The sequence below is a fragment of the Panthera onca genome, chromosome A2, assembly GCF_046562875.1.
Source record: "Panthera onca isolate mPanOnc1 chromosome A2, mPanOnc1 haplotype 2, whole genome shotgun sequence".
Classification (NCBI taxonomy): Eukaryota; Metazoa; Chordata; class Mammalia; order Carnivora; family Felidae; genus Panthera; species Panthera onca.
In genome coordinates this window covers 32,867,451-32,892,167 of record NC_138340.1, presented here as the reverse complement: position 1 = coordinate 32,892,167, position 24,717 = coordinate 32,867,451, and the positions used below count along the sequence as shown (strand labels likewise).

The 24,717-nt window shown below is 42.7% G+C and overlaps 1 protein-coding gene and 1 non-coding gene across 17 annotated transcripts in view; both read left to right on the top strand.

Moving 5' to 3' along the window:
- The window catches only part of MAGI1 (membrane associated guanylate kinase, WW and PDZ domain containing 1), a 632,114-nt gene that overhangs the window by 591,846 nt on the left and 15,551 nt on the right, over positions 1-24,717 (top strand). For 5 of the 16 annotated variants that reach the window (XM_060633706.3, XM_060633702.3, XM_060633701.3 and 2 more), the window contains 6 exons: positions 6,309-6,525; positions 10,196-10,279; positions 13,115-13,206; positions 14,668-14,860; positions 17,249-17,542; positions 20,552-20,755. In XM_060633706.3, coding sequence (XP_060489689.2) covers positions 6,309-6,525; positions 10,196-10,279; positions 13,115-13,206; positions 14,668-14,860; positions 17,249-17,542; positions 20,552-20,755 — 1,084 coding nt within the window. The remainder of the gene's footprint in view (positions 1-6,308; positions 6,526-10,195; positions 10,280-13,114; positions 13,207-14,667; positions 14,861-17,248; positions 17,543-20,551; positions 20,756-24,717) is intronic. The other 11 variants (XM_081794968.1, XM_060633703.3, XM_060633717.3 and 8 more) reach the window with 5 other exon arrangements.
- Positions 21,164-21,236, top strand: TRNAK-CUU (transfer RNA lysine (anticodon CUU)). The gene has a single exon. It is a non-coding gene; the product is annotated as a tRNA-Lys (tRNA).

Sequence of the window (24,717 nt, the reverse complement as noted above, 5' to 3'; positions counted from 1 at the left end):
AGACCCTAGGGATATTGCTGACGACCAGTTGTTAAGAGATGTGAGAGAGAGAGAGAGAGATCTCAGGTAATATACCCAGTGAGTGACCCCAGCCAGAATCACCCAGTTTTATGTATCCTGCCTGGTTTTCAAACTCTCCTGGTTGTCTTAACTCCCCAGAGCCACAAAGCAGTGAGTAGTAGAAGGAAGAAGGATTAGGGTTGCTCATGTAAGTCTCCTTGTCCCTCACCTTCTCTCAGCGATGCACTCCCTCGACCCCTCGGAGCCTAGAAGATAGACTTTGCTTTTGTATCTTTCAAACATTCCATGTGAACCAAAATTCATTTTCATATCCGATCAATACTTTCCTTTTCTTCTCCATTAACTCCTCTCATCTGCCTTTTTGGAAGAGATTATTTGACTTAGACTCGTAAATGATAAAAGAAAGAGACAAAGAGAAAGACCATCCTCTCTCTGCTTTGGCTTGTATTTGAGTCTCTGATTTTTGCACAACCTTTAACGACATTGGCCTAATATCTCATCAGCACTTGGACTTTTTCCTGTTGTCCATGTAAATCACTGCAGTGGCCTTCAGTCTTGGCAGATAAGTGAACTGTAAATAATTTTGCTTTAAAATGGATCGATTTGTCATCTTTAAGCCACATGAATTCTTTTCATCATTTAAGCTCCTAAGTGCTGTCTGTATTCATTTACTCTTCTGAGCAAATATTTTCAGCTCACTTTATAAGCACCTTCGTTTTGAAATCATTTTGTGAAATACTGATGAGTTGATTTTTTTTTCCTATTTCCATTTATAAAAACCATTGCATCTTCCCGATTGCCCTGGCCTGTCAATAGTTAGGAAATCATCTGTTCTAGGGAGGTTGGTACAATTTTATTTTAAAAGGCCTTATGACACAAGTGTGTGTGGGTAGGGTGTGGCCAAGGACTTTTGTGGAGCTTTGAAAATTGAGCCCATTTCTTTCTTCCTAGTCAACTGATAGGAGATTTAAAGATAAAAATCTTCCTTCCCAAATAATCAGAGCAGTGACAAGAGCTGGCTTTGGAAATACCCATCCCAGTATGTGGTACATCTTTCCAACTAGTTGCTCAAGCTGGAGACCTGGGAGGTGAATATCCGTGGTTCCAAGATGTCCTCCCCTCCTTTTCCTCTTCCCTGCCCTCCATTCAGCAACGCCTATTGGATCTGGCACCAAAATGTCTTTGACTTCACTTTTTCCCCCTCCCCTTCATTACTGCTATTCTGTGGTGTAAACCACCTTGGATCTCTCACATAGAATACACGATAGCCTCTCCTCTCTGCTTTTACTCCTGTCCACACCAACCTAGTCACCCCCTCAGTAGCCAGACCAAACTCTCTATAAGTCATTTGGGTCCTGGCACATCCCTGCTTTAAATTCCTGATTAGATTTCTTCTCCTCTGAACTAAGAATGAAACCCAAACTCTTTAAAGCACCCCTCAGAGTCCTTGCAGTATCTGGTCTCCAAGCATATCTGAGGCCATCCCACTCCCTTGCTGTGTCCCACTACGTTCTCTCTCTTCTTCAGACAGCCCAAGCTCGTTTTTGCTTTGAAGACTTAGCACGTACTGTTCCCATTAATGGGCTGTTTTTCCAGAAGTCTCTCCCTACCACCTACCCACAGGACATTGCAGTATGTTGGTATCAAACTGTTAGGTTTACGTGATTAATGTCCATCAACACACACACACACACACACACACACACACACACACACACACCCCTAGATACGAGCATCAATGCTAAGAGTTTAGGTACTATCTCCCTTTACACATTTATGCCTGAGAATCTGGCTCACAGCAAGTGTCCTGTGTGTACTTATTGGATGAGTGAACTGTAATGCATGTCAATATGCATTGTGGGCAGCTACGTACAAGGGCTTGGTCTGGACGTTCTGGCATTTGTGTGCTAGGTCATCACGTGGTGCTGGTATGCATTGAAGAACAGACTTGAAATGTCTCTTGAGCTACAGATAGATCTCTTGGGGCCAGTTTCTCACCTAGAAAAATGAGGAGAAAGACAGTCCCACCAGATGCAAATCTGATCCTGTGCTATAGCTAGTTCAGAAGTGAATTTGTTCTCATGCCCCAGGTCTTTGCTGAGAGGTAATTCCGGGTGGCTGTAGAGGTACAAGTTGACTTTAATTTGAGAGATACATAAACATGACTTTTCTCCTGGACGGTTCTGGGCTCTGATCAGATAAAAGGCAGCACGAAAGCTAATTAGCATGCCCACAGAAGGGAAGAAGGCATATTTTGAACTCTAGCACATACACCCAGAGCATATAGCTTCAAAAAACTTAGACTACCAAGATATTGAATACAGAATATATCTTCAAATCAAGTGGTTTGCATAATTGAACTTGAAAAGAAACATAAGGCGAGGTTAAATCTTATCAGAGGAAAATCTAAACAGCTTCCAGAATGTTGTGCATTAGCCCATTAGCGTGGGTTAGAATATGTCATCTAGTGATAGCTTTAAGTGGTGACATAGTTTTTTTTGAGCGTGTTCTCAGGATGATGCTTTATTTACTTTTGTTTGCCAAATTTAGGGACAGGGTTTAGGTGGCATTTAAAAGGGATGCAGAGATGCAGTTTCAGAGATAATTTTATTATTAAAAAAATTTTTTTTAACGTTTATTTATTTTTGAGACGGAGAGAGACAGAGCATGAACGGGGGAGGGTCAGAGAGAGAGGGAGACACAGAATCCGAAACAGACTCCAGGCTCTGAGCTGTCAGCACAGAGACCGACGCGGGGCTCGAACCCATGGACCACGAGATCATGACCTGAGCCGAAGTAGGATGCCCAACGGGCTGAGCCACCCAGGCACCCCCAGAGACAGTTTTACAAACTCATTCCACATTCTGTTATTTTGTATTAAATTGGACCAGAGTCAGACATTTGTTGGGAGGTGAGAAAGGGTGTTAAAATTTGAAAAATGGCCCAAGCCATTTCTGGTAGACTTTGTTTGCACACCGTGGTAATGGCAAAGCCGTTCTTCAGTCAAACCTGAGATTTCCAGGTCCTCCGTGTCAGAGATTTGTTACATCCATCTGAGGGTCTCAGGAAGCCACAAGACGGCAGACACAACCTGTGCACATGCACTTGTGGGCATGTGTGTAAAAACACATGTGTGTTCTCTGCCGGAGAAAAGGCCAGCCCGTTAGCAGATTCTGTCAGTGGGGCAAGGTTGCCAGAAAGAAATTTTTCTCCAGTTCAGAAGGAGGGGGTGAGTGGCAGAGGTTACATTGGGGTTCCAGGGACTACAAAGTAACCCTGGGAAAGAAGACTGTGACCTTTCCCTCAGGTAACCCTGCAGGGCAGCTCACTTTAGGTCCCAGTGAGGCTTTGTGAAGCGTCGTCTTGACCCAAAGGATCCTGAAGATTCGGGGATCAGAGACTGACGTTAACTGTGAAATGAATTTAGTGTCAATAGACCAGTCCCACATTCTGGCATTTGCTACTATTTGAGGAACCCAGAGACGGTGGGCATTTGAATGAGGGGATGCGGTTCTTAGGGTGAACTCCAGAGGTCCTTAATCTGTGGAATTACTTCCTTTTATATTTAAAATACTCTTTTCCTCCTTTCCTGAGAACAAAAATAAAACACTACCAAAATATAAAAAGTCACAGCTGCATTAATTCTCCTTATCAAGGTTTACTTCCAGATGAAAATAGCTTTAAATTTTGTCTTGATTATAACAAGCATTATCTATACCTTATAAAAAGCAGATGGGGCCTCTGGGTGGCTCAGTCGGTTAAGCATCCAACTTCGGCTCGGGTCACATTCTTGTGGTCTGCGGGTTCAAGTCCCGCGTCAGGCTCTGTGCTGACAGCTCAGAGCCTGGAGCCTGCCTGATTCTCGTCTCCTTCTCCCTCTGCCCTTCCCCCGCTTGCGCTCTGGCTCTCTGTCTCTCTCAAAAATAAATAAATGTGAAAGGGTGTGTTGGCCGTTAACATTTTCTGACTTGAAGTCTTCAAGCACGTCTCCCCAGGGAGGCAAGAAGGCAGCCACTGAGGTTCTTGGAGGGCAGAAATCAGATAGCTGGCCCCAGGAGCCGGAGGTGCTGTCGGGAAGGACTGTTAGAAGCCGGAAAACCAGGTTTTATTCCACATCTCTGGAATGCGGATCCATGTAGGTCTGAGCCGAACACTTCATCCTCACAAGGGAACGGTGTCCATATGGGGGGACGGCGATAGTTGTCCCTGCCCAGATCTCAATGTGCTTTCCTGTCGCCTTCACCAGAGTATGTACGTTGTCCCCCGGAGTCTGAGTGAACTGAGCCTCTCAGGGTTTTATTTACCAAGACCTCTTTGCTAGTGTAGAATGTGGGCCTCAAATTTCTCCCGCAGGCACACCAGATATAATTTTAAGTGCTCTGTCTTGCCTTCATCAAACACATGCCCATCTCCTCACCTTTGAATCCTTGCCAAAATCCATATTGAGACCTGTAATCTGTAATAGTCAAGGGTAGATGAAGTTTCTGCCTTTCTGGGACTTTCTTCAGATACCGATATCGAAGCGAAGACTCAAAGGGGAGGGCATAAAGGGACCTGAGACTGAGATGAAAGGGAACTTGAACATTTCCATGAAGATGGGGAATGAAAGGTGACAGATACCTGGGGAGAGAGGGAGGAAGGTTTTGATAGGGTTGATTGTAAGACCAAGGGGAAGATGGTGATGCTACATGGGACTTTAGGGAACTGAAATGCTCTGGGTCAAAAGATCTTAGGAAACCAATTAACTAGCACAAGCTATACAGGTCCCATAAGAGAGGACAGAGATACCCCTTCCTGTCCTCTGCCCCTTTACGGTGCTTTTAAGCAGATAAGTATAGGGACATAGCACCTATAAAGTGAGAGGCAGGATTCCAGAATTTGTATTTTGAATGGGGGAAACTGAACACGGGGGCTTACCACCATCTTTTATTCAAGGAAATAAGAACTGAAGTGATTTCATTTCCTGCCAGGTATTTTTCTTCCCACTAGGTTTTGCTCTCTATTCAATCACCATCCAAACAAAGAGCATTTCATAAAATGGGAAGGGTCTTTTGCTGAGCAGGTTTTAAAGCACAGAAACCTGCTTATTGTATTGAAATTTAATGAAACTCTTTCCTTTTGAATGCTGCTTGGACTTTGGACAGGCTGCAGATCTAACAAGGCTGACCTCCTGAGGTCAACCCATGTAGAAAGTCTGATCTTGGTTTTTTAAGCAACAGCAGTGTCAGGAGGTGAAGAGGTGAAAGGTGACTCCTACAAAATTGAGTAGCTAAGAATTATGGAAGCTCTTCATATGATAACTACTTATATGCTTATAAGTACCAGTGCACATATAATGCAAGGCATGATTTTTTAAAAGGTCTGATCTCTTCCTTACAGTGTTGAAGAACTAATGGCAAAAGGTAAAAGTGGGGCATTTTATTATTGAAAGATGCAAAATGGGAAGTCCCCAGGAACATTTTTAGCCCTGATTGTATTTACTCTGGCTGTTATAGCCTTACATTTAAATCCCTCATGGTATTTTGTGTCACAGGTTTTGTCCAAAAATTGCTGATGTTGAAGTGATACATCTCGTATCTCTCCCCTGAATTTCAGAGTCATGGATCCAGTTGCTTATAGGACACGTCCAGATGGACGTCTCATAGCTCAAATTTACAAGCCCAGAACCGAACTCTTACTTCTAACTGCACAGACCCAAATAATCTTCCCCCTTATCGCTGCCATATCATTAAGAGGCTACTTGAGTCTTGCAGTTGGATCAGACCCTCAACTTTGAAGCCGTCCTTGATTCCCTTCTCTCACACCTTGCATACAACCTACTCGTCCCCATCTCTGCCACATTACCCTGGTCCAAGCCATCATCCTCCCTCACCTAGATAGTTACCACAATATCCTGAGGTCTCCCCACTTCACGGCTTGCCCTGGGACCTTCTAAAACAGCAGCCACAAAAATGAGGACGCTAAACTGATACATCTTGTAAAACATGCACCCAGGGTCTTAGCTGGGAACCTATGATGGAAATTGGATTTGTTTTCTGCTCCGGCCCAGAGAGCAATATGGTTTGTGATTATGTCTTCCCATCTGGCCCGCCCCTCTCTCTGTCTGCCAATCACCTGGGGATTTATCTGCATGCAGCACTAGCTGGAGAAAGATGGAAACCCAAATGTTGTTGACGTATTTACATATGTGTGCGCAGACGTGCTGAACAAAAACAAGCTGATGGAAACACCCACTCAGAGAGCCAATAACAATTCTCTTCTTGCTTCTCTCACTCGCTTGCTTTCAGCAACCACTGGAAAGAAAAGACAGCCAGAATAGTTCTCAGCACAGTGTTTCCAGCCACCGGAGCCTGCACACGGCCTCCCCAAGCCACAGCACACAGGTGCTCCCCGAGTACCCACCTGCAGAGGCCCCAACTCCAGATCAAACCGACAGCTCTGGGCAGAAAAAACCAGATCCTTTTAAAATCTGGGCCCAGTCCAGGAGCATGTATGAAAACCGACGTGAGTAGCACCCTGGCCCCTGTCTTCCCGAGCCCCCTCCCCAAGGCTTCAATCGTCTCCTGAGGCTTCTTGAAAATAGATTTTCAGTGTGTACACAGAGTAGAGGTAAATCAAGGTGAGAGGCGAAAGCTTCTCGGAGTAGTGATAGAATCTGCTGGGTGTTCATGGAGGATCCATTATGTGTGTAGTTTGGGGAGGGCTTGATATGGATGGTGGTCAAATAAAGGGCTTGGATAAAAATGGATTTATTTTTCCCTTCACTTAGAAGAAGTGGCAGGTGAGAGCTGCTGCCTCCTTAACTCTTGCCCATGTAGAGACCGTGGCCTTGTTCTTAAGAAACAGCTCTGATGTACCATAGAATGTAAATACGATTGGTTTGGATTGCAGGAGTAATGAGAAGAAATTAAATGCTCTCTTAGCGGTCTCCTAGTTTTTAAGAATACTGGTAATTTTTTTTTTTTTTTTTTTTACCATTACCAGCCTTTTTAAACATTCCCCTTAAAAAAGGAAGGGGAAAAAAACCCACAGTGAGTGGTTTGTGCTTTAATTATTTATACTGTGGTCAAGCGTGTTCCTTTGGCTTCACCTTTTCGATAAATGTGAACTGGTGACGGCATCCATCGTCACTTTTTGGCTCTTAATGCCCTTAATAGTGCCTTTGTGTTTTATTTCTTTTCATTATGAAATGATTCCAAACACTGTTCACGAAACATAATAATCATTGATCCTGCCATTATCAGTGAAAACCCCTAAGGCGCCCTAATCTTAGAGGATACAGACTGACCCCCTGTTTTGGAAGTTGCTCTTAGTGACATTTTCTCGTGAGGATGACTGGTCAGGATGCAGCAGCCCGGAAGGAGTCAACAGGAGCGTTTTCCCATCGGGCTGTGGGGTGGGCGCGAATGTTTAATGAGAGAGGAGGCATAGTCTGGGGAAGGGTCTGATTAAAATTGGAGGAGAGGAGAGACTCATTCTGTCCATCCTCTTTGTGACTGACACCCCCCCCCCAACCCCCTCCAGCCCCAGACAAGTTTTGTTGATAGCCACACCTGTGGTTGCTTCTCGGGCAAAGCCCCCAAGGCTCCAGCCTCTTGCCCACCCACTCAGACTTGGCTCTGAAGCCTTTCCTCTGCTGGCTGGAGTGATTCCTCTGTGACCCAAACAAAACAGGGCGGGGGAGGCCAGCATCCCCAACTGAGAAGGATAGTTGGCCACACTCCTGGGTGAAATTCAGCAGTTAGGGGACACAAGGCAAGTCTGGAGTCTTGACGATTACCAAATTTTGGAAGTCCTTCAGGGTCACTCTAGTCTTTCCTTCGTCAAGGGAGAAATAGCATTGCGTTCTTACAATAGTGTGGGATACGAAATAAGCCGTTTTGGCTAAGGGTTCCGCATGCTGACAAAAGCCAGATAATCTGAGAAGGAATTTATTTAGTCCCTGGTCTAGAAAGACCCCCTAGAGTATCCAGATCCTGAGGCCAGGCCAGAGGAAATGAAGTTCCATTTGGAACATCCCTTGTAAGCATTAGTTGGTACGTATGAACCCGGGGTCTGTCCTCGCTCTGTCTTCTCACTCGTTGTAGTGATTTCATCGAACAAATGTTTTCCAAAGAGGAATAGTTTCACATTCTCTTCACACTTCCCTCTAACCATGTGGCTCCTCCAATCAATGGCCCACCTTCGGCTGATGTTGAGATATTGCTTTATTGACCACGCACCTGCTTTCCTCCATACAGTACACATTTATGACTGAATTTCTCATGGACGAATCTTTTGGTGATGAAAGAAGTCGTGTTCTGCAGTGCTGCTGGGGCATGGCAGATTGACAGACGACTAATGTACCCATTTAATAGGAGACACCAGATCAAATTCCGTGTTCACCTTGGGGGAAGCAACATTTCTTAAGAATTTAGTGTCTCATCAAATTTCCCAGAAAGTTTTTACCAGGAAAAAAAAAAAAAAAGTAAAATATGTACTCTTACCACACAGCCAGCTAGCTTACTTAAGCATCGAAATTATTCAGGCGGCTGTCAGACCGAAATATTTGGAATGGTGCCAGTTTTGTCTCTGCTTTCTATAACATCTAAGGACTAGGATCTAGCAGTATAAATGAGAATCAATTTCTTTTTGGGTGATTGGAGGCTCCATAATTGAGTGATCGTAACAACTTAATTGATGTTAAGATACACATGGATTTCTTCCTCACCACTCAATGAGAGTAATGATGAGACTCCCCACCCCCCATGATAATTATTCAGTGTCTGTCACAGATTTTCTTCTTTTCACAGTACCTGCAAATGAACCTACATCAATCTTGTCTTTTAATCAGTGTTTTGCTTTATCCCAGATCCATTTCTCCCATTACCGTAGATTGTTTTTTATCTTGTCTTTCAGAGGAAAAAAAAAAAATACAGCATGTAGCCTTGTTAGATGTGATTCCCTGCCCCTCCCCCCAAAACATATTAAAATGAACAAAATTCTCCAAGAAAAACGGGGAACTTGAAGTCAGGAATAACACTTTCATTGGACCCATGTTATCCTTTTTATTTGGAAGATAAATTTTTCTTCTGTTTCATTTTATTCTGAAGGACAGGGTGAAGATTTACACAGTCTCTGATCAGATTCCTTCACGTGGTCTAAATGCTGTACAAAGCAGTGTATTCCTGATAGGGCCATCTGTCAAAACACCAGTGTCAAAAATGAATCAATCTGAGTTGCGGATGTGTTAATAAATCCCTTTGAAGGGCTTAAATGTTTAATTAAAAACAAAGTCAAGTATGGAAGTCCTTTAAAAGCCACGTGGCCTGCTTTGTATTTTCTCTAGTAACATGTCAATTGCTCACATGGTTTTAAAAAATGATACTGATACAATGTTACTAGCTAATGTTCAGGAAGACAAGCTAGTATCTGGTGTGTAGGAAAGGAAGTCTAAAGCTTGCAAGTCTCTGTTCATAAAATAGTTTGGAAAGAAAAAAGTCAGAGCTGTTGTACCAATGTTGTAAACCTGTCCTATTCAGTAGAAACATGCTCGCAGGTTGGAATTGGTCACAGGGATCCTTTACTGTAGTGAGTTTAAGGAGCTTGGTTGTACTTCCAGATTTTAAGAGCTGTTATGACAGCTCTTATTTGTGTTTTGTTCCGATCTTGGCCAGATCTGATGATTTTTGACTGTAAATAAAAGGCTACTCTGGTTGAACTGCCTAGAATTCATCTGAACAGGTATTACTACAAGAATGAATTCCATTGGGAATCTGATGCTTTTCAAAATAAATGCTGTGGCATGGCAGTAACAAAAGTAAATTAATTTTTTTTTCAAAAGGAAATCAGGGTTTAGACAAACCTGAAGTTCATGACACGATTAAAACAAAGTCATACGAGAATGTGTACTTTAAGGTATAATTAAATGTGAACAGTCGGGGATGGTAATGCTATTTCTGTGAAATTCTCCATGGAACGACTGTAAATACCAGCTTTTGACAAGAAAAGCACCATGAAAAAAAAGAAGAAAAAACCCACAGAATCAAATTCTAGTCTTTTAAAATCCATAGCAGCCATGACCTTTACTGTGAAAGCTTAACTGCACGTTCCTTATCAATCACAACTAAATTAAAATGAACTAAGAGAAAGCACATACATTAAGCTTTGCAAAATTGTGAAATTAATATTCCAGCTATGTCACCTTCGCCTGCATCGGGATTGAGCAAGGGTGAAAGAGAAAGAGAGATCAGTTCCACGAGTTTTGGAGAATGTCAGAGTAAGGATCCACTGAAAACTTTTATTTCTCCATTATTATTCATACTGTTTGATGTTGCCATTGGTCTCGGGGGCTGGGGGAAAACTCAGAGAAGGGAGGGAAGAAAGAGAACTGCCATGAATAGAAGTGTTATGGCACTCTTGTTGACCAAGCACAGACCAAAGACAAGATGAAATAAAAATTGATGGGCCATTTTATCCAAGTCTGGAAATGTGTGTCTGTAGTAATGGAGACACCAGGAGGTTTCTCTGCAAACCTAGTGACTCCATTCTTTGTAATTATCAAAGGAAGTCTTTTGACTGCTTTATTGAGTTGTCGCTGGCATCACCAAAGGAGGTAACTGCTGACATTGTCCCCCGTGCAAGGGCTTAAAAAGGAGAAAAACCGGACAAAGTTTTCTTAGTTCTTTTTTGATTCAGCCTTACTCAAAAAAAAAAAAAAAAAAAAAAGGGAGGGGTGATATCAATATCAGAAAGATAATTCCTCCCTGCTGCCTCCTAAAAACTTAATTCTTCTAAAATCTGCCTGAAATAAAGAGGAGAGCAAACCATTTTGGGGCAGGGATTAGAAACCTCAATGCCCCTGGGCAGAAGTGGCAGCCGAGAACACAAAAGAGAAATTCTGTAATTCTGTAACACAGTTCATGACTGATTTATCACCAAAGTCAACTATTTGGTTACGTGGAGTGTGGTTGATGGGAGAGTGTAATGGTCAAAATGCCAAAGTCAAAGTGCCAGAAGACTTTCTCTGTAACATGTCTGTGTTGATGTATCGTGTTGGTGTGTGTGTTTTCCTAGCTCATCACTGGCATCTTCAATGTCTTTGGTGTCTTTGGGCATCTTCCTTTTCAACAGGAAGCTCTTGCAACAAATTTGCCATTTTACCACTGATTCTCAGAGAGACACAAATGCTTTTTTTCCTATGGACTAAACTGTATGATAAGCCTAAGTCTTTTGGCCACAACCACCCATACCATAGTAACAAACCTAAATGAGTCAATGAAGGCAGAAACTTGCTACATTTGGTGCTAGTGGAGGAGGGGCAAGTGTTCTTGTGTTCAGTGATGCTGAGAAAAATGGGCGTAGGCTGAAGTCTCTGCAGAGATCCTTCCCTTGTTGACAAAGGGCTCAGCCGACTTAAGGCAGACTCTGCCAGCAACCCTGTGCTGGCTGCAAAGCACCCATGGTCTATTTTGGAAATAATCCTCCTGCTTGAGTGAACCCAAGACGGAGACCCAACCTGATTTAATTTGTTGTTTCAATGAGGCTATTAGAACAAATACCCTTTCGGCAGCTACTCGAACAGAAAGAAAATACTGTTACCTTAGCGTGCTCAAGAAAATATCATTCTCAAATTGTGTTTATGGGAGTCCTATGATGTAGCTTAACTGCATATTCCATGGAGGCTTGTAGCTTAGCCTCCACAATTACAATAAAAAAGCATTGGGCATAAAGCACCAACGAAAGCCCATCGTATTAAGAGAGCTCAGGCAAAAATATCGGATTCAAACTTCTCTGACTGGTACTTACCTGTCCATTTAGTTTCTTCTCTCTCGGCGTATTCATTGACTGTACGTTCGAAGCGATTGGGTGAGTCACTAAAAAGGGACATCTCTTGCCAACTTGAATTCTCCCCTCCCCACTGTACAAAACTGAAGATGAGAATTAAACCCTCAGGCCTATGCACTCCTTCAACCCAAAACCCTACTTCTTAAACAAGCCAGAAAGTATGTAGAACAGTATTTGAAAGTTTCCTTTAGGATTCACTGCCACCAAACCATTTTTTTTCTTTAAATAAAAGATATGTCATTTAAAGATCACAAAATACACTTGTATACATTAAAATACTAACAAAGAATTAAATAGAAATAATTTTTTATTACGTTCGTTAAGTAACACAGTGGTGTATAGAACACTTTCACATACAGTGGGTATTGTCTTACAGAAGTTATTTTTCTTTTAATAAATGAGATTTTCTATTTTAAAGCTTGGACCATTAATGAGTTTTAAGAGTAAAATATCAAGTTATTGGATAATAAGTTAATACTTATAATTTTAAAATATTATAGGCAAATTCTGGAGTAAAGCAGTCATTCTAGTGGAGAAAACATGAAAATTGATACGGAACACTTTTGTAGTCATCATTCATGTTGAGAATATCAAAGGCCAGCTACTTTTGGGTAGTACTACTGAAATCATAGCAAACTTTGCAAAACTGGACATATTAGGACGTTCAAGAGTAACTTTTGGCAAAAATGACCTAACAAATCAGATGATTGGATTGCAGATCTTGATAAAGGGAAAAAGAAGTGATTTTTTTTTTTAAGTGAAAACTCTTTGACTCAAGCTGCTTTCTTTCATCCTCTACTTGATATGACATCAGATGACTTACTAGGACTTCTAAATTCTCAGAGCGAGCTTCGGTTTCAATGGTCACTGACTTGGCATGAGCTCTCGTCTCAGACACGGGCACCCACTTTGTGGTCCCACACATACTGATTTTAATTTACTTAATTTTTCTGACAACAATACCAAGGGCAGTGGTCAACACTGACTTCTGGCTTAGTCCAGGATAATGGCTTGGGCTTGATTAGGAATTATCAAACAGTGATTAGTCCTTTGAAAAAACATAGGGCCCAGTGACCTGTCCCCCTACTGATTTCTGCCCAGTGTCCTCCATTATTTCATCCATCCGGATTATTTTGCTTCCTACTCTTGTGTCGGAAAGCTGTCATCTGCTCAAGCACCATCAGGATTGGTCCTCTATGTTCACCTTTAGAGCAGGATTCCTTTTATCATAGAAATAACCTCCCTCTTCTTTCTTTCTTCTCTCCAGTTCCAGATTACCAGGAACAGGACATCTTTCTCTGGAGAAAAGAGACTGGATTTGGATTTAGGATTCTGGGTGGAAATGAACCAGGAGAACCTGTGAGTCTCTTGTCTACCTCTTCCCCCCAGTGCTGTCTTCTAAGATACCAGAGCCAACCGGCAGCCGTGGCAGATCACCAAGATTTGAGCCCAGCTGCTTGCAGCACAGATCTGCCTTATCTCTGACAGTATGGCTCATCCACTGGATTCAAAGAGACTAGTTCCCTACTTAAAAGTTTGTATTTGTGATGATAACAAGTGGCAGCAGCAGCATCTGGAGCTCCCCATGAAGGAAAGTGAAAACAAAAAGCAAAATAATAGGCATCAACTAATAAAAACTAATAAAAATAACCCTGAACAAAGGTCAGGAGACATTTAACCTTCTTGATCCTCAGGTCCCTCGTCTTTAAAATAAATTTAGTATCCTATCACAGGACTATTTTGAAAGGAGAAAAGAGAACTAAAGATAAATATTGTTAACTTCTTCATGATAATAATTAATAATAATAATAATAATAATAATAATAATAATAGCTGTCACTTATTGAGTACATACTATGTGCCAGGGCCTGTGCTAATGGCTTTTAATATACATTCTCTCATTTCTCCATCAAACTCATGAATTTATCCCCATTTTTCAAATTATCAAATAAAGACAAAGAAGGGTTAATTCAGTTGCCCAAGATCATAGCATTAGTAAGTGGAGGGACTGGAATGGGTCTGACTTCAGGGTCCATATTCTTAATCAGTCTTTTGTCAAAATTCTTTGTAAACTTTAAGTACTAGGTAAAGGTAGTCACAAGCATTATTGTCTACAGAAGGCAAGGAAACACAAATATTTTAGCTAAGGTTTAATGAATGGTAAATACACCCAGACCCCAAATATAAAGGCTTCTCTGCATGTGGGTGCTAAAAAAGTACAGCGATGGGACATCAAACCAGGCTTTGCTGGATTCATTTCTTCATTGGACAGTATTTACTGAGCATTCCCTATTGCTAGGCATAGTGCTGGACCTTTAAAGAAAAGTAGTATTACTACTATAATTTCCAGAGTTTCTAGAAGGAGGGTTCTTAGGTAAACAGAAAAGGAGAAAAGATTTTGGAAATGACAGGGTAAAGTGATTTATTTCTGCAAAGAGGACAAAGAGTGAGTCATCACCAGACCACAGGTAAATGGAAGGAACCAAACAAGAAATAGTTACTCTTGGGACACCTGGATGGCTGAGTCAGAAGAGCATGCGACTCTTGACTCTTGTGAGTTGGACCCCCATGGTGGGTATGGAGATTACTAAAAATAAGTATATAAATAAACTTTAAAAAGAAGTAAGTTACTTTTCCACCGTTTAAGAATTGTTATAGCACCTTCACAATGCCTGGTACCCACTGGGTGCTCAATAAACGGTTATGGCAAGGATGCAGCCCTGAATGAACACATTGAATTGTTCTCAACAATGTGAAGGCCATCAGTATAATAGTAAATCAAAAGGTTAATGTTTCACCCGTCATCCACTTATTCAACAGATTTATATTGGTCACATCGTACCACTGGGTGCTGCTGATACAGACGGCCGCCTGAGGTCTGGGGATGAATTAATCTGTGTGGATGGGACACCGGTCATTGGAAAATCACACCAGCTTGTGGTCCAGCTTATGCAACAAGCTGCCAAGCAAGGCCACGTCAATCTCACTGTGCGGCGCAAAGTGGTGTTTACAGGTATGTTTTTCATTCATCCCTTTAGACAGCGCATTGTTACTTGATGCACAGAAAAGGCTTCCTTCCTGTGTCTGCCTCCTCGAGCATCTATTTTAGCAAATCTTTGCAAACGTGATTAAGCTCAGAATTTCCAGATGGTCTGCTTCTCTCAAACCCAGCAGAACTTCTGTCACTCAAAAGTACTTTAATGTGCCATTCGTGCATGTTCAGCAAAAGCTTCTAGAAGAAGACTAGTCAGATATACACTACCTCTGCTCATCCCCCTTGCCGACCAGAAGTTAGTCACCTTCTTCATTTAATGTTAATTCTCAACAAAAGAGGTCATTCTAAAAGTCAGGAGAGTTGTAGCCTCAAATTGAAAGAACAAAAATTAGTTCTGTGCTGCCAGATAAGCTCATAAAAAGTGAATGATCCTTTACTCTGTTGTTGCCTGCATATGTAATCAGGCAAGATCTGTTTTCTCCATCAGAAAGGTGTAGAGGTGGCCAGTGCTAGGCCATCTTTGACCCCTTCCTCCTGCCTGCAGGCTTTCAGGTACTGTACGTGAGTTCTCCAAACATACAAACCCTTTCTGGCCCAGCTCAAATAAAACCTTCTCTGTGAAACCCTCAGTAATTCCCTCCTTCTTCCAACTGCCTTCCGATTTTGGCATTCCTTCCTTGCCATTCTTGTGAATCATGGTTTACCTCTGTATCAGAATCTGCCATTTTGAGACAGCTCATTGTCTGTCTCCTTCCATTCACTCACCAGCCTCTTGACAGCACACTTGGTGGCAGTTCCCCTGGGTGTGTCTACAGCCCCCCCCTTGAAATAGTGAAGACAGAATGCAGAAAAAAGCAGATTAGGCCTTCTATCACTTGAATTACTGAAGACGTAGGACATGAAATCCTATCATTTCTTCATAGCTTTAATATGAATGAAACAAATACTTGCCAAATAAAATTAACTGGCACCTTGTTAAAAATTTTTTGTATAGCTCATTTAAATGGCATGTCATTAATTATAGAATTAAGATATCAGATTCCAGTGTGAGAGTCCTACCTTGGTGAAACCAGGGAAAACAGTGTTAATCAGTCACAGATTATGCTCCAAGAGCTCATCTGTGGCCTCGGAGAATTTCTTAAAATGGTATTCCATGCAGCCAGAGGCTGTCAGTTAAAAATGGCTTTGGAGATGGCGATGAAAACTTTCTGACTTCACTGACCCAAATAAAAGTAATAGAAGCAATGTGATTTTTGTTTGTTTCAGATTTGTTTTTAAATATTAAATATTTGGGCTTTTTAGCTTTGGGTCAAAGCCATGTTAAATCTCTTAAGAGACATGAGACTGAGTACAATAAGCCAGTCACAAACATCGTATGAATTCACTTATATTCAAATTCACAGGGTAGTCAAATTCATAGAGACAGAAAGTCGCAGGGTCATTGCCAGGGGTTGGTGGAGGGAAAAATGGCTAATTAGCGTTTAATGGGTACAGAGTTTTAATTGTGGCAAATGAAAAGTTTCTGTAGCCGGATAGTGGTGACGGTTGCACAACATTGTGACTGTACTTAATGCTTCGTGCCCCTGAGCTTTATACTTAAAACTGGTTAAGATGATAAATTTTACGTTACGGATATTTTCCCACAATAAAAAGAAATCTATGAAGGGAGAAGCTTCGAAAATAAATGCCTTACCCAAAACTCCAACACACATTTTGTTGGGAGCATCAAACCTAAGTGGCTCCTACCTATTACTGTGACTTATTTAGGTGTGCTTTACCCTGTCACCCGATAAAGCAGTAAAACTGGAATCCTAACGGAGGCTAATGTACCCAGGAGTGTGATCAGAGTAGACAATGACAGTTGGAAACCAGGGAGAGAGACTAAGTATACCTCTGACAGGTGTTGTCAAGAATCCCACAATATGGCAACCTTAATGGCAAGGCCAAGGTACAGGGTCCTGCCTGATGGAAAAATAAAAAGCAAAGCTGCTTGGAAGGCGGAGCAGAAATGTGACTTTTGAGGGCAGTGACAAGGTGAACGTGCACCAAGGTCTCCGAAGCGAAGGTGGCGGTCGTCCCTGGTGCAGGCCACCCCTGCACCGGTGTTCGTGTTCCTGTGATTGGTGCCCCCGGCAGTAGCTCCGAGTGGGCCCCTCTTGCAGCCAAATTGAGCCTGAGAGTGGGTACTGATAGGCAAGGTGCTGTCAGTGACACGAGCTGGGCGTCCCCTGGGGTGTTTTCACGTGGCGGTGGATACCGTGCAAGAGCCGTGTACACCGCTGCAGCAGCCCGGCGTCAGGAGCCTGCCGGGCCGCGGCCTCCTTCCGGGCCGCGGCGCTGCCCTGCGGGCCGGCCGGCGGGCGGGCGCAGCAGCCCGAGGCTGAGCCGGGCCTCTCTGTCGCGCAGCCCCCAAAGCCGAGAACGAGGTGCCCTCGCCGGCCTCCTCCCACCACAGCAGCAACCAGCCGGCGTCCCTGACGGAGGAGAAGCGCACCCCGCAGGGCAGCCAGAACTCCCTGAACACGGTGAGCTCGGGCAGCGGCAGCACCAGCGGCATCGGCAGCGGCGGCGGCGGCGGCAGCGGCGTGGTGAGCGCGGCCGTGCAGCCCTACGACGTGGAGATCCGGCGCGGCGAGAACGAGGGCTTCGGCTTCGTCATCGTGTCCTCGGTGAGCAGGCCCGAGGCCGGCACGACTTTCGGTGAGTGTCCCCGTCCGCCCCCCCCCGGACCTTCCCGGGATGCCGGCGAGTGCGTTGCGTTGCGTTGCAAGTGAAAGATGGCCAAAATCTCATTAACAGAAGTGCCTTCATGCTTTTCGCTTCAGGTAATTTAAGTCTTAATTGGGGGTGGAGAGTGTTTTGTAGCTTTTCCCCTCCTGAAGGTGGGACTTTTGGGGGTTTTTTTTGTTTTGTTTTTTAACCTTTCAGCGGCATGCAGAATGCGTGTCCACATGCGCACAAACAACTTGAAGCATAGATGATAATTTGCCTGAAACTTGGAGAGCTACCTCGACAGTGTAGAGTGGGCAGTCTTTGTCAAAGAAAGCCTTTTGTGAGGTCCTGAGTAGGAGATCATTAACAGCAGAAGCCTCAGCAGGCGTAAGGGTTTTTAGCCTAAGCTTATGGTTGTACAGAAATGCCTAGGGAGCAATACAGGTGTAAGGAGTAAACATAATTACACGCAGTGCCCGTTCCACCTTACCTGTGTCCTTTCTCTACTCTTTCCCCATCTGAAATTTTTAAATGTTAAATATTTTTTAACCTGTCTGGTTAAGGATCTGGTTAAGATCTGAGTTCAGAGCCGTTTGTCTTCACTGCCCTTGAATTCTAGCAGGGCCGATTACCTGTCTCATCCGGATATTGGGGGTTTCAGCAGAGTATGGAGAAATGCACTTGTCACCCTCTGAGAAGGTTAACTGATGGGTGTACTAGCAAAGACAGGACCCACATAAGTCCAGGAACCTAGTAACCTATGAATCTATTTCCTATTAGAATGGATGATAAAAATGTACTCCAGAAATGATCCATCATCTTCATTAGATAAAGAGTCATGTGTTTATCTCCCAGGCACATTTGTTCATTAATAAGGAATAGGATGAGAGATGGGGCAGGGCTGTGTGGGCTTTGAAATGGACTCTGCTCTATCTGCAAAGGAATTGTCCCCAAGAGTCCGATGACCAGTGACCCAGGTCACTGCTGGCCGAGATCAGGCCAGGTGCTCTGTCCCTTCAGCTTTCGGATCCAGTAGCACTCGCTTTATCTTCATTTAGCCTTTGTACGTTGCTTTCTGCAAAAGCCATTTCCCTAAAGTCTGTTCATTAGGAGTCCGTGAGTCAGTCAGGTCTATGCATGTGTGGCTGCAGTAACAAACGCCCGTTACTAACAGTGCTTCTGTGAGCTACGTTAATAAAGTTATCGCAGCATGTCACGAAGGGGTGACCGGACACCAAGGCAAGGTTTTTGGGGGCTTTGTTTGGAAATTAATCTGGGGGGGCTTTTCTGTGTAATTTAAAAATACTCGAACAAGGCAGAGAGGGGTAAGAAATCCCATTGTTTGATCCTCCCCATGCACCCCTTGATCTTCTCAGGATTTTAGAATTCTTGGTTTTACTTTTCTCCATCGAAATAGATGTGTCAGGTGGGAGGTTATGTGTTATTTAATGAATATTGAATGTCTTCTCACAATTTGGTCTTTAATTGTTTCCCTCTGGCTCTGACAATAAACAAGTCCAACTTTCCCTAATACCTTGCATGAGACTCCTGTTTCCCACTCTACAGAGCTGTCCTCCTACCTGTTGTTTGATACCTTTCTCCTGCGAGTTGTTTGTGGAGATGCACTAAACTTAATGAGGACCTTGAATTTGAGTACGGAGGCTCTCCATACCTGCCTGTTGGATTCCAAAAAACCATTTGCTTCCCTATTAAAAGCTCTGTGGCCTTGACCTTACGTGCCGTGATACAGACGCGGGCAGATATGCTGAAATTCAAACAAATTGGGATACATTTCCCCCCACATGGTATCCCCAAGGTCCAAATTATGACAGAAGAGCCTAGCCCATTTCAGTGTCTTCCGTGCCCGTTTTATCCTTTCCGAAAGGTGACGCAGATGCGTAGCTTGCTTCACGGTCCTCAGAAAGACGAATTCTCAAAATAGGGAACTATGCATTTAGCTGGAGACCCTGTGCCAGGCCTCAAAGTCAGTTTCCCACCCCTCGCTAGAAGTTAGCAGTGCACGTGGTTATGACCTGGGGTGCCTCACAGTGCACTAGAAACCTTCCTCTTCGAATGCACTTTTCCTGGTTTTCATGTTGTAGATGTGCAATAAGTAATAATGAGAAAGGAAATGAGCAAAGGAAAGGGTTGAGGAAGGATCTGAATCCAGCTTCGGATCACTGTCCTTAGCCTGAGTAGGTACCAGGGTTTCACTGTCCTTAGCCTGAGTAGGTACCAGGGTTTCACTGTCCTTTGAGGGGATTTTTGTGAGGAAGGTGGAGGATTTCAGCGCTAATGAGCCTTTCGGGCCCTTCCCCTGAAAGCACACGCGACAGGCTGATTGAGCAAAGGTCATAAAAGGTTGGGTGTTTTTGTTGGCTCATCTCTTGTCATTATGCCTTTTTTCTAAAGCTTTCATCATTCCGGATAGAAGGCAGAAGGACTAAGTGTTTGTCCATTAGGTGTTTTCAGATGGAATTTCTGGTGGTAGCTGACTCTTAGGCCTCCCCAGACACCTAGGGATTATTTTTTCTAAATGGAGAAAGAACAAAACATTGGCAGAAGCTTAACAGCTGGCAAAAGTGAAGTGACACGAACACACAGTATGTAAAGCATCCATCCCAGCTCTGGGTCTCACATTTGTAGACCCAAAATAAGCCAATGGCGAGTTATTTTGGGGCGCTCGAGAGTCTTTGAAGTTGCTAACTATCACAAATTTTGTAACCGATTGAAGGAGGAGGGAAGCTGGGGGTTCCCCCTCATTTGGAATGGGGCAAGGAGCTAGGAGCCATCACTCCGGGGCGGCAGCTCCTTCCACAGATGCACTGAGTACTGCCAATGTTTTGACCATCGGCACAGAGCTCTCCTTTAATAACATTTGCTTAATGCTTTAATTAATTAACACTTAACCTTCTCTTTCCCTTTTCAACCCTTTTTCTCCTCCCTTCACTATATTCCCACGTAACTTAAAAAAAAAATAAAAACTCGATATCAAAGCAGGCAATGCATGTGTGGCTATGCCTCACAAAATAGGTCGGATTATTGAGGGGAGTCCCGCTGACCGATGTGGCAAGCTGAAAGTGGGAGACCGGATCCTGGCAGTGAATGGATGTTCCATCACCAACAAGTCCCATTCAGACATTGTCAACCTAATCAAGGAAGCAGGAAACACAGTTACCCTCCGCATCATTCCCGGGGATGGTAAAGTATACCTATTGTGTCTCTCTTTCTCTCTCTAGTTCTTTCTGTACCTCTTCTTTTCTCTCTGTCTCTTTCTTTCTCTCCTTAGTATTCACGTAATTGAATAGTGTCGATTTCGAAGCAGCCTTATCCATCCCTAACTGAACATACCCATCATGAGCCATTGTTACTAAACCTTACCCGCCCCCCCCACTCCCTTTACTTAATCCTCTTTTGCTGGGGCCCTGCCTTGCTACAAGTATAAACATTGCAGAAAATCTCAACTTTGCCCATTTTATTTTGGTTTTGGTACCCTTGTCCTTAAAATGATAGAGTAGTTTGAATACAGTGGTAAAGATCCCCTGATGTTCTATCTGGAAATGAATAAAGAGTTTTAAAAAATCACTAAAATGTAACTGTGTGAGGGGTGCCTGGCTGGCTCAGTTGGTAGAGCATGTGACTCTTGATCTCAGGGTGGTGAGTTCAAGCCCCACGTTGGGTATGAAGCCTATGTAAAATTAAATTAACAAGTGAATAAAATTTTTAAAAATGTAAATTTAACTATGATACAGTGACATAAAACCTACATAATGACACTTCAGAGCCAATACTATTCTTTTCTCTCAGGATAAGTGAACATATAAAAGGTTTTTTTTTAATATTTTTTAATGTTTATTTTATTTTGAGAGAGAAAGCATGTGCATGCGAGTGCTCAAGGGAGGAGGGGCAGAGAGAGAGGGAGGGAGAGAATCCCAAGCACGATCCACACTCAGCACCAAGCCCAACACAGGGGTTGATCCCATGGCTGTGAGATCATAATCTGAGCCAAAATCAAGAGTTGGACCCTTAACCGACTAAGCCATCCAGGTGCCCCAGAAGTGTTTTCTTAAATGAGAGATTCTTAGGGTTTGTGCCTACTTGATTTGTCTCTAATTTTTACATGTGGATGAAAAAGGAATAAAACCTCTATTTTTGATAGGTTATATCTGCATTAAAGTAGGCCTGTTCTTATTTGTTAGTTTGTTTGGTTATTAATTCAAATCTGGTTTATTTTACACCACTGGTGATTCTGCCCCCCAGGGGACATTGGGCACACTGTCTGGAGTGGGTGCTAAGGTCATTTAGTGGGGAAAGACCAGGAATGCTTCTAAACATCCTACAGTATATAGGACAGCCCCCTACAAAATAAAGCTGTATAGCAGGAAATATCAATATTCATTATTCTTAATAAAAATGAAGTTGATACACTGATGTCACTATGTATAGATTCTTCAGGGAATTTAGTCCTGAATATTGACTTCATTCTCAGCAGACTTTGCTTTTGGGAGGAGAGTGATACTTGTCTCCGGTGTTTCAGTGTCTTTTGGTGGTGGTGGTGGTGTTACTATACATGTGTTATAAAATAAAATCTATATTCTAAAGTCAGTGTTTCTCAAGAGGAGAATGTGGTTTATGGAGATAGAGTGATAAAAATCCCTGTCACTGATCTGTAAAATAAGAAAATCAGAGATTTTATTGGAAGTAATTCACCAAATGAATCTTTTTTAAGATTTTATTTTTAAGTAATCTCTGCACCCAGTGTGGGACTCAGAGTTGCATGCTCTGCCAACTGAGCCAGCCACGTGCCCCCCAAAGGAGTATTTTGTAATTGTTAGAAGGTGATCCTTTTTAGTTTAAAATTCAAGTGGTGTAAATTGTGCCTTTGAGAAAAAAATAAATCCCAAACCAAACAATAAATATTTGAAAATTGTTGGTTCTAAGAGCAGAGAATTTCCTCTGAACCAAAAATACCCAACTCAAATGTGGAGGAAAAAATAGCTTCTTGATTGCTCATCTCCTTTACCCGGCCTCAGATGCATGGTTAGTAATTTACCGTGTGGTCAGGAGTCCATTCTGCCAGTTCACCACTCTGGAAGGCAATTACAGTTTAGGAATGTGATCACAAGTTAATAGAACATAGGTTTCTAATGGAAAGAATGAAGGAAGCCAGAAAAATTTAGTGAGAGAGCCAAATGTAGTATATAAATTTAGATATATTGATGTACATGCCCTACAGAGATTTCAGAAAACTAATTTAAAAAAACAGGACACAGGCCTTGACTTGCTATGTCTATACTGGTCAGTCTTAGTGTGGGAATGATAATGTCCAAAAAAGGAAGGAAGGAAGGAAGGAAAGTACTCCTTGAAGGAAGGGCCTAGAAAAAGAGTTTGAAGTCAGGAAAGATATAAATATGCAGAAGCACTTTATCCTACTGTGCACATACTAGGTGTTGACTTAATGCAGTGGAGAATAGTTTCGGAAAACTTGAACACAAAAAAATATAGTTCAAGATGAATTATCCAGTAGCAATTGCCAATAAAAAGACATTTTTTAAACTTCAGTACTTAATACAAAATTCAGAGAGACACATCCCACACTCTCTTGGTAGGAAGAAAGTAAACGTTAAAACTCATACAGTGTACTTGAGGACTGATTTGTGCTGCCCAGGGTGTGATTTCATCCCAAAATATTGCAGGAATTCAGTGCCATGATAATAAAACCCTTCGTCCATTACTTTGTAAATTTCAGAGACCAGGTAAAGGAAATCAGGTCTAACAGAGGATAGATTTGTGATGTTCATCTTTTTAATGAAGCCAAAAATGGCCATCTTACAAATTAAAATTGAAGCAGGGGAGTTGGGTTTCTGGAGAGATGTCAGAGCAATCCAACATCCAGGAGATGCAAATCCAGGAGAAGTTTGCCAACACCCGGAAGACACAGTGACCTTGTGGCTTGATAATGGGAAAGAAACACATGGCAGATCCACTTCCTGTCTGGGAAGGTGTGTTGGATGTGCTAGACTGTAGGGTAAAAGGGATTGGTGTGTTAGGGACTTCTTCTCCTTCACACCTTTCACACTAATGCTTAATTCATCAAATAGCCCAAAGACAGTTTGTGCTATGGTCCTCAGGAGGAGACTGAAGTTCTTAGAAACCCGTCTTCTCCAGAGTGCTATTGTCAGAAACCCTAGGAGGCACTTTAAGAAGATGGGAAGATGTCTTTTAGACAGTGCTTGGAACCCACTCAGAATCCACTTCTCTCCCTCCCTCCTGCTGCCTGATTGTTTTCTCTTGTCATCGTTCACCTAGTACTTTCTCCAACTCACTTATGTCAGTCTGTACTTTCCCTCACTCTGCTTCTCATGTTTCTCTGTCCTCTCCCTTCCCCCACCGGCTCCCTTCAACAAAAGCTCAGAAACATGACTCTCCTTTATTTAGTTTATCATGTTCCTAGAAGGCCTGCCTTCACAGATCTTGGACAGGCCTAGATTGGGGGGTCCTCACCATCTCTGCTTTTACTATCTTTGGGACCAGCGTGGGAGGTGCAGTGGGGGCAGAATTTCTTCTCCTATGAAATACGGGAAGCGATAGTAAATATGTAAGGACAGCGCAGAAAGGCCCAGAGAATAGCTGAACATACTGAATCTGAACTTAAATTTGACAAGTCAAACCACACATGCTTCCTACCACTTGCCTTCTATAGAAATACTCTGTGAAATCTGGGGGGAATGAGACTTTAATCGGGGCAGACCCTGGCTGAGTCAGACTAACGCAGAGCCATCAGTTTGAATCAAGTTCAAGGTAATGAATATTTAGAAGCTTAAAAATATATTACTTATATTAAGGTCTTAGGTTTGTACTTCAGATCCCTCTGATTCAAAGTATTTGTTGATATTGGAAGTAAAGTGTGGCAGCCCAGACATTTCTATTTCCTTGGCAAAGGCATGGAATAGTATAAATATCTTAATAGAGGGCTCTGTGGATATGATAGCTAGCAAGACAATAGGGCAAAAGGAACAGGTTTCGACCATACACATTTTTTAGGTCTCCCCGAACTTCAAATATTTATGGGATTCAAATTTTCAAATCCTTCCTTTCGGTATTTATTACATCTGTTTTTGTGCATTAAAATATTTATGAAATATTTTAAGGGAACGATTCTA